At 45.1% G+C, this 11,487-nt stretch overlaps 1 protein-coding gene across 7 annotated transcripts in view; it reads right to left on the bottom strand.

Moving 5' to 3' along the window:
* LOC122547116 (1-phosphatidylinositol 4,5-bisphosphate phosphodiesterase delta-4-like) overlaps positions 1-11,487 on the bottom strand; it is a 140,561-nt gene that overhangs the window by 5,211 nt on the left and 123,863 nt on the right. For 6 of the 7 annotated variants that reach the window (XM_087989406.1, XM_087989402.1, XM_087989401.1 and 3 more), the window contains one exon: positions 1,962-2,111. The exons of the other annotated variant lie outside the window; for it this stretch is intronic. In XM_087989406.1, the coding sequence (XP_087845532.1) occupies positions 1,962-2,111 (150 nt within the window). The remainder of the gene's footprint in view (positions 1-1,961; positions 2,112-11,487) is intronic. 7 annotated transcript variants of the gene reach the window in all.

The following is an 11,487-nucleotide window of genomic DNA, read 5'->3' on the forward strand; positions in this document are numbered from 1 at the left end:
TCCCCTAATCTTGAGGCCAGGTCCCCTAGTCCTAGTCTCACCCACCAGCAAAAACAACTTGCCTCCTCTATCCTATCTATCCTTTTGTTATTTTATGTTTCTAGAAGATCCCCTCTCAACCTTCTAAATTCTAGCAAGTACAGTCCCAGGTGGCTCAACCTCTCCTTATAGGGTAACCCGCTTCATCCCTGGAATCAACCTGGTGACCCTCCTCTGCACCACCTCCAAAGTCAGTGTATCCCTCCTCAAGTAAGGAGACCAGAACTGTGCACAATACTCCAGGTGTGGCCTCACCAACACCTTGTACAATTGCAGCAGAATCCCTAATCTTAAATTCAATCCCTCTAGCAATGAAAGCCAATATTCCATTTTCCTTCCTGATTACCTGTTGCACCTGCAAATCAACTTGCAGTATTCATGTACGAGCACTCCTAAGTCCCACTGCACGACATCATGCTGCAATCTTTCACCATTTAAATAATACTGACCTACTACTTTTACTTCCAAAGTGCATAACCTCACATTTACCAACATTGTACTCCACCTGCCAGACCCTTGCTCACTCACTAAGCTTCCTAAATCTCTCCACAGACCCTCCACACCCTCTGCAAAGTTTGCCTTTCTGCTCAATTTAGTGTCGTCAGCAAAATTGGATACGTTACACTCGGTCTCCTCTTCCAAACCATTTATATACACCATGAACAGTTAAATGTTATTTAAATAATATTCTGTTCTTTTGTTCTTCCTTCCAAAATGAACAACTTCACATTTTCCCACATTATGTTCCATTGGCAGAAACTCAAAGGCAGGGGTTTGAGTTTCTCAACTCAGGAGACACAGCAGAGATTCATCCCGAGGAAATAGAAGCGTGGTCCGGGGGGTTGAGGTGACCATGGCTGATTAGGGAAGTCAGGGATAGCATTACAGCAAAAGGGAAAGCATGTAACGTAGGAAAGAACAGTGAGGACTGCAAATGCTGGAGGTCAGAGTTGGGAGTGTGGTGCTGGAAAAGCACAGCAGGTCAGGCAGCATCCAAGGAGCAGGAGAGTCGATGTTTTGGGTAAAAGCCCTTCATCAGGAATGAGACTGGGAGCCAAGAGAGTGGAGAGATAAATTGGGAGAGGCGTGGGGCTGGGGGGAAGGGAGCTGAGAGTGTGATAGGTGGATGGAGGTGGGGGTAAAGGTGATAGGTCAGAGAGGAGGGTGGAGTGGATAGGTAGGAAGGGGGATGGACAGTTAGGACAGGTCATGGGGACGGTGCTGAGCTGGAAGTTTGGAACTGGGGTGAGGTGGGGGAAGGGGAAATGAGGAAACTGGTGAAGTCCACATTGATGCCCTGGGGTTGAAGTGTTCCGAGGCGGAAGATGAGGCGTTCTTCCTCCAGGCGTCTGACAGTGAGGGGGTGGCGGTGGGGTTGATTGGTGCGGGTGTCCTGGTGATGTTCCCTGAAGTGGTCTGTGAGAAGGCGTCCTGTCTCCCCAGTGTAGAGGAGACTGCATTGTAATTTAGTCACTGGTGATAGTGTGGGGGCTGCAAAGACAGTTCCCCTCCCCCTCCCCCTCCCAACCCCCAGCCCAGTGCAGTATTTCCAACAAGGGGCACAGTTTCAGAATAAGACCAGGATAAGGAGGAATTTCCGCTCTCAGAGGCTCATTGATCTTTCGAACTCATTCCCTCAGAGAAGGCTGATTCTCTCAGAGAAGCACTGGAGGCTGATTGACAAGTGTTTGATTAAAGAGGAAATTCAAGCTGATGTGGGTGGGGTGGGAGGCAGAGAGGAAAGTGGGGTTTCGAAGAGCTTTATTAAATCAGCCATGATCCTACAGGATGGAGGAGCAGGTTGGAGGGGCTGAGTGGCTGCTATTTCCTTTGTTCTTAATCTTTGTAGAGAGCGTAAAAGGCCCGAGAGAAATGGGGTGATTATTTAATGTCAGTAAAGGGTTAAGAGGCAGCTAGCTCACCTTCCTTGATGGTGGTGAAGGGTAATGTGTACTGACCCACAAAATCGTTCTTTGAAGCCAAGTCATAATCTTCAACCACAAATCGGACCAGAGCGAGATCGGGAACGTGAACAATAAAACTCAGAGTCTCGTACCACACGGGGTTAAATCCTGGAGCAAACAGGAAATGAGAAGGTGGTGACTGTGAGACAGAGAGCCTACACAATCCAGGCTCTGACTGCACCGAAAGAGGCCATTGGGCCCACTGTTCCTATACCAGCCCTTTGAAAGAGCTCTCAAATTAATCCCCCTCCTCCTGCTTCCTCCGTTTACTCCTTCTCCAACCTCCTGCAAATTTAGTTTTTTTTTGTGATAAACATATGAACCAGGAGCAGGAGTAGGCCGTCTGGCCCCTGGAGCCTGCTTCACCATTCAATAAGATCATGGCTGATCTTTTCATGGAGTCAGCCCCACTTACCCGCCCTCTCACCGTATCCCTTAGTTCCTTTACTGTTCAAAAAGTACCTACCTTGGCTTTAAAAACCTCTACTGAAGTAACGTCAACTCCTTCACTTGGGCAGGGAATTTCACAGATTCACAACCCTCTGGGTGAAGACGTTCCTTCTCAATTCAGCCCTAAATCTGCTCCCCTAAATCTTGAGGCCATGCCCTCCTGTCCTAGTCTCACCTGCCAGTGGAAACATCCTCTATCCTTCTATCTTATCTATTCCCTTCATAATTTTATATGTTTCTGTAAGATCCCTCCCCTCATTCTTCTGAATTGCAACATATATAATCCCTGTCTACTCAGTCTCTCCTCATAAGCCAACTCCATCAACCCGGGAATCAACCCAGTGAACCTCCTCTGCACCCCCTCCAGTCCATCCTTTCTCAAGTAAGGAGATCAAAACTGCACACAGTCCTCCAGGTGTGGCCTCACCAGCACCCCGTCCAGCTGCAACATAACCTCCCTGCTTTTGAACTCAATCCCTTTAGCAATGGAGGACAACATTCCATTTGCCTTAATTACCTGAGGACCAACCCTGTGTGATTCATGCACAAGGACCCCCAGGTCCCTCTGCACAGCAGCTTTTTTAACCATTCAAGAACCTTTTGCTACTGAGGAGGCCAGAAACCAGGACCCACTCAGACTTACACAGACTCAAACCCAGTGTTAGAAAGAATGCTTCATATTTAATCATTTTTATAGGCTTGCGTTTGAAGGACTGTGGAGATACTTGGATTCTAACCCACTTGTAGGAAAACCTCAGACTGGTGTAAGACTGGGTTTTCTGGTTATTTCGTTTGAACAGTTTCTGCAGCTTTGCATGGTCGGGTTTGAATATTCTGAAGGAGGAAAGCCTGCTACAGGACAAGCTGCCCAGCCCACAGCTCTGAGCTCCGGGCAAAACCTGGAATGACTGAATACATTTCTCTCAATGTTATATTTCCTGAGCAAGCTGTGTCTGCCAATGCAGCACAGAATACCATGTGTGATTATTTACTACGTTACTTAGCTCTGTGATCTGTCTGTATTGCTCGCAAGACAAAGCTTTTCACTGTGCCTCGGAACACGGGACAATAAATTCAATTCAATTCCATTCAATTATCATGTGTAAGAATACCAGACTGATAGGTTTTGGGACAGTATACATCTTATCCCTTTATCCCTTCAAGCATCATCTCCATTGGCCAGAAAGAGTTTTTCTGGAAAGTGAATTTCTGAATGATTTTTTCCCTTTCCCTGAGGTGTATGTGTGTTTGTTTGTACATGCATTGCAGACTATTTAGAAGCATTTATATTTTCACATTACAAACTGTGTGTTAACCAATTTTGTACTTATTCTGTATTCTCTTCTCTTTTGTTTCTGTTTCATTCGGTAGTCTTGCAAATACATTCTGTTTTGTTTAAAACTAAGTGCTTGGGCCAACTGTATCACTCCTGGAATGTCCACACTACACCTGCTTAAACCAACCAGCAAGGTTAGGGTCCAGGCTACTTTCCTGAAATGCTTTGAAGGGGGATCCATGTGGTGTGAGCAGATGATAGCACACTCTCTCGCAAATCATCGGGAACACTCACTCTCACACACACACTAACACACCCTCACACTGACGCACACACGAACACACACATTAACACACTCTTACACTAACATACACAATAACACACTCTCACACTAACGTACACACTAACACACTCTCACACAATAACACACACACTAACACACTCTCACACTGACGCACACACTAACACACCCTCACACTGACGCACACACGAACACACACATTAACACACTCTTACACTAACATACACAATAACACACTCTCACACTAACGTACACACTAACACACTCTCACACAATAACACACACACTAATACACTCTCACACTGACACACACTAACACACTCTCACACTGACGCACACACTAACAAGCTCTCACACTGACGTACACACGAACACGCTCTCACACTGACGTACACACGAACACGCTCTCACACTGACGCACACACTAACACACTCTCACACTGACGCACACACTAACACACTCTCACACTAACGTACGCACTCTCACACTGACACACACACTAACACACACACTAACACGTTCTCACACTGATGTACACACTAACACGCTCTCATACTGATACACACACTAACACACTCTCATACTGACGTACACACTAACATGCTCTCACACTGACACACACACTAACACACACACATTCTCACACTGACGCACGCACAACACACTCTCACACTGACGTACACACCAACACACACACTAACACACTCTCCCACTAACACACACACTAACACGCTCTCACACTGATGCACACATTAACACACTCTCACACTGACGTACACACGAACACGCTCTCACACTGACGCACACACTAACACACTCTCACACTGCACACACTAACACACTTTCACAATGACACACACACTCTCACACTGACACACTCTCGCACTGACTCACACACTAACACACTCTCACACTGACATACACACTAACACACTCTCACACTGACACACACACTAACACACTCTCACAATGACGCACACACTAACACACTCTTACACTAACACACTAACACGCTCTCACAATGACGCACACACTAACACTCTCCCACTGATGCACACACTAACACACACACTAACACTCTCGCACTGACTCACACACTAACACACTCTTACACTAACACACACACTAACGCACTCTCACACTGATGCACACACTAACACACACTAACACACTCTCACACTGACGTACACACTAACACTCTCACACTGACACATACACTAACACACTCTCACACTGACTCACACACTAACACACTCTCACACTGACTCACACACTAACACACTCTTACACTAACACACACACTAACACACTCTCACAATGACGCACACACACTAACACACTCTCACACTGATGCACACACCAACACACTCTTACACTAACACACTAACACGCTCTCACACTGATGCACACATTAACACACTCTCACACTGACATACACACGAACACGCTCTCATTCTGACACACACACTAACACACTCTCGCATTGACTCACACACTAACACACACTTACACTAACACACACTAACACACTCTCACACTGACGCACACACAAACTAACACACTCTCACACTGACGCACACATTAACACATTCTCACACTGTCGCACACACGAACACGCTCTCACACTGACACACACACTAACACACTCTCACACTGACATACACACTAACACACTCTCACAATGACGCACACACTAACACTCTCCCACTGATGCACACACTAACACACACACTAACACTCTCGCACTGACTCACACACTAACACACTCTTACACTAACACACACACTAACGCACTCTCACACTGATGCACACACTAACACACTCTTACACTAACACACTAACACGCTCTCACAATGACGCACACACTAACACTCTCCCACTGATGCACACACTAACACACACACTAACACTCTCGCACTGACTCACACACTAACACACTCTTACACTAACACACACACTAACGCACTCTCACACTGATGCACACACTAACACACACTAACACACTCTCACACTGACGTACACACTAACACACTCTCACACTGACACATACACTAACACACTCTCACACTGACTCACACACTAACACACTCTTACACTAACACACACACTAACACACTCTCACAATGACGCACACACTAACACACTCTCACACTGACACACACACACTAACACACTCTCACACTGATGCACACACCAACACACTCTTACACTAACACACTAACACGCTCTCACACTGATGCACACATTAACACACTCTCACACTGACATACACACGAACACGCTCTCATTCTGACGCACACACTAACACGCTCTCATTCTGACGCACACACTAACACACTCTCACACTGACACACACTAACACACTCTCACACTGACACACACACTAACACACTCTTACACTAACACACACACTAACACACACACTAACGCACTCTCACACTGACGCACACACTAACACACACACTAACACACTCTCACACTAACACACACACTAACACACACACTAACGCACTCTCACACTGACGCACACACTAACACACACACTAACACACTCTCACACTGACACACACACTAACACACTCTTACACTAACACACACACTAACACACACACTAACGCACTCTCACACTGACGCACACACTAACACACACACTAACACACTCTCACACTGATGTACACACTAACACACTGACGCACACACTAACACACTCTTACACTAACACACTCACACTGACACACACTAACACACTCTCGCATTGACTCACACACTAACACACTCTTACACTAACACACACTAACACACTCTCACACTGACGCACACACAAACTAACACACTCTCACACTGACGCACACATTAACACACTCTCACACTGTCGCACACACGAACACGCTCTCACACTGACACACACACTAACACACTCTCACACTGACATACACACTAACACACTCTCACACTGACACACACTAACACACTCTCGCACTGACTCACGCACTAACACACTCTTACACTAACACACACACTAACGCACTCTCACACTGACGCACACACTAACACACAAACTAACACACTCTCACACTGACACACACACTAATACACTCTCACACTGATGCACACACAAACACAGACACTAACACACACACTAACACATACTCACACTAACACACACTCACACTGACGCACACACTAATGCACTCTCCCACTGACACACACACTAACACACACACTAACACACTCTCATACTAACACACTCTCACACTGACGCACACATTAACACACTCTCACACTGACGCACACACGAACATGCTCTCACACTGACGCACACACTAACACACTTTCACAATGACGCACACACTAACACACTCTCACACTGACGCACACACTAACACACTCTTACACTAACACACTAACATGCTCTCACACTGATGCACACATTAACACACTCTCACACTGACATACACACGAACACGCTCTCATACTGACGCACACACTAACACACTCTCACACTGACATACACACTAACACACTCTCACACTGACACACACACTAACACACTCTTGCACTAACACACACACTAACACACTCTCACACTGACGCACACACTAACACACACTCTCACACTAACACACACACTAACACACTCTCACACTGACGCACACACTAACACACACTCTCACACTGACACACACACTAACACACTCTCACACTGATGCACACACAAACACAGACACTAACACACTCTCATACTCATACACTAACACGCTGTCACACTAATACACTCATTAACAAACTGTCACACTAACACACACACACACTAACACACTCTCACACACACACACACACACTAACGCACTCTCATACTCACACACTAACACACTGTCACATTAACACACCCTCTAGCACACTAACACACTCTTGCACTAACACACACACTAACACACTCTCACACTGACGCACACACTAACACACACTCTCACACTAACACAGACACTAACACACTCTCACACTGACGCACGCACTAACACACACTCACACTGATGCACACACAAACACAGACACTAACACACTCTTACACTAACACACACTCACACTGACGCACACACTAATGCACTCTCCCACTGACCCACACACTAACACACACACTAACGCACTCTCATACTAACACACTCTCACACTGACGCACACAGTAACACACACACACTAACACACTCTCATACTCACACACACTGTTACACTAACATGCACACTAACACACTCTCATACTCAAACACACACTAACGCACACACAAACACACACACTAACACACTCTCACACTAACACACACTCACACTGATGCACACACTAACACATTCTCCCACTGACCCACACACTAACGCACTCTCACACTAACACACACTAACACATCTCACACTAACATGCACACTAACACACTCTCACACTGACGCACACTGTTACACTAACATGCACACTAACACACTCTCATACTCAAACACACAAATACGCACACTAACACACACACTAACGCACTCTCATACTCACACACACATTAACACACACACTAACACACACACTAACACACTCTCATACTCATACACTAACACGCTGTCACACTAATACACTCATTAACACACTGTCACACTAACACACACACACACTAACACACTCATACTCACACACACACACTAACACACTCTCATACTCACACACACTGTTACACTAACATGCACACTAACACACTCTCATACTCAAACACACAAATACGCACACTAACACACACACTAACACACTCTCACACACACACACTAACGCACTCTCATACTCACACACTAACACACTGTCACATTAACACACCCTCTAGCACACTCTCATACTCACACACTGTCACACTAACATGCACACTAACACACTCTCATACTTAAACACACTAATACACACACTAACATTCTCACACACTAACACGCTCTCATACTCACACACACACAAATACACTATCACACTAACACACTCTCATACTCACACCCACACACACTAATATTGTCACACTAACACACACTAACACACTCCCATACTCACACACACAAATACACTGTCACACTAACACACACACTGTCACACTAACATGCACACTAACACACTCTCATACTCACACTAATACGCACACTAACATTCTCACACACTAACATGCTCTCATACTCACACTCACACACTAATACACTGTCACACTAACACACACACTAACACACTCTCATACTCACACACACACACTAATACACTGTCACACTAACACACTCTCATACTCACACACTGTCACACTAACACACACTAACACACTCTCATACTCAAACACACTAATACGCACACTAACATTCTCACACACTAACACGCTCTCATACTCACACACACTAATACACTGTCACACTAACACACACTAACACACTCTCATACTCACACACACTAATACACTGTCACACTAACACACACTAACACACTCTCTTACTCAAACACACTAATACGCACACTAACATTCTCACACACTAACACACTCTCATACTCTCACACACACACACCAATACACTGTCACACTAACACACACACTAACACACTCTCTCACACACACACACACACACTAACGCACTCTCATACTCACACACTAACACACTGTCACATTAACACACCCTCTAGCACACTCTCATACTCACACACTGTCACACTAACATGCACACTAACACACTCTCATACTTAAACACACTAATACACACACTAACATTCTCACACACTAACACGCTCTCATACTCACACACACACAAATACACTATCACACTAACACACACACTAACACACTCTCATACTCACACCCACACACACTAATACTGTCACACTAACACACACACTAACACACTCCCATACTCACACACACAAATACACTGTCACACTAACACACACACTGTCACACTAACATGCACACTAACACACTCTCATACTCACACTAATACGCACACTAACATTCTCACACACTAACACGCTCTCATACTCACACTCACACACTAATACACTGTCACACTAACACACACACTAACACACTCTCATACTCACACACACACACTAATACACTGTCACACTAACACACTCTCATACTCACACACTGTCACACTAACACACACACTAACACACTCTCATACTCAAACACACTAATACGCACACTAACATTCTCACACACTAACACGCTCTCATACTCACACACACTAATACACTGTCACACTAACACACACTAACACACTCTCATACTCACACACACTAATACACTGTCACACTAACACACACTAACACACTCTCTTACTCAAACACACTAATACGCACACTAACATTCTCACACACTAACACACTCTCATACTCTCACACACACACACCAATACACTGTCACACTAACACACACACTAACACACTCTCATACTCACACACACAAATACACTGTCACACTAACACACACACTAACACACTCTCATACTCACACACACAAATACACTGTCACACTAACACAAACACTAACACAATCTCATACTAACACACTGTTACACTAACACACACACTAACATCCTGTCACACTTAAACACACTCTCATATTCACACACTGACACACTGTGACACCAGCACACAGACACTAATACACTCTCACACTAACACACACTAACACGCACACTAAGACATACTCATACTCACACACTAACACACACTAATACACATCATACTCACACACTAACACACACACCAAAACCCTCACACAGTAACACACTCTCACACTTACACACGGACATCCACACTCACACGCACAAACTCACATACACATGCACTCTCTCGTACACACACTCACATACTCTCTCACTCACATACACTCACACGTATGCATACACACTCTGTCACACACAGGCACACACATTCCCATTCACTCTCATGTGCTCCAGCTCTACTTATATAAATCACCGAGTCAGACAGCACACAAACAGACCCTTCAGTCCAACCCATCCATGCTGACCACTTTTCCTAAGTTAAACTAGTCCCATTTTCCTGAATTTGGCCCATATCCAACTCAACCTTTTTTATCCATATACCCATCCAGATGTCTCTTAAATGTTGCAATTGTACCAGCCTCCACCACATCCTCTGACAGCTCATTCCATACACGTACCACCCTCTGTGTGAAAAAGTTGCCCCTTAGGTCTCTTTTATATCTTTCCCCTCTCACCCTAAACCTATGCCCTCTAGTTCTAGACTCCCCAACCCCAGGGAAAAGATTTGGTATATTTATCCTACCCATGCCCCTCATAATTTTATAAACCTCAATAAGGTCACCCTCTGACACTCCAGGGAAAACAGCCCCAGCCTGTTCAGCCTCTCCCTGTAGCTCAAACCCTCCTGTCACTGGTAAAAAGTGTTTTGCACCCTCTCCAGTTTTATAATCAC

The sequence above is a fragment of the Chiloscyllium plagiosum genome, unplaced genomic scaffold (assembly GCF_037043375.1).
Source record: "Chiloscyllium plagiosum isolate Xiang-an unplaced genomic scaffold, Cpla_swu_hap1 HiC_scaffold_7, whole genome shotgun sequence".
NCBI classification, from domain to species: domain Eukaryota; kingdom Metazoa; phylum Chordata; class Chondrichthyes; order Orectolobiformes; family Hemiscylliidae; genus Chiloscyllium; species Chiloscyllium plagiosum.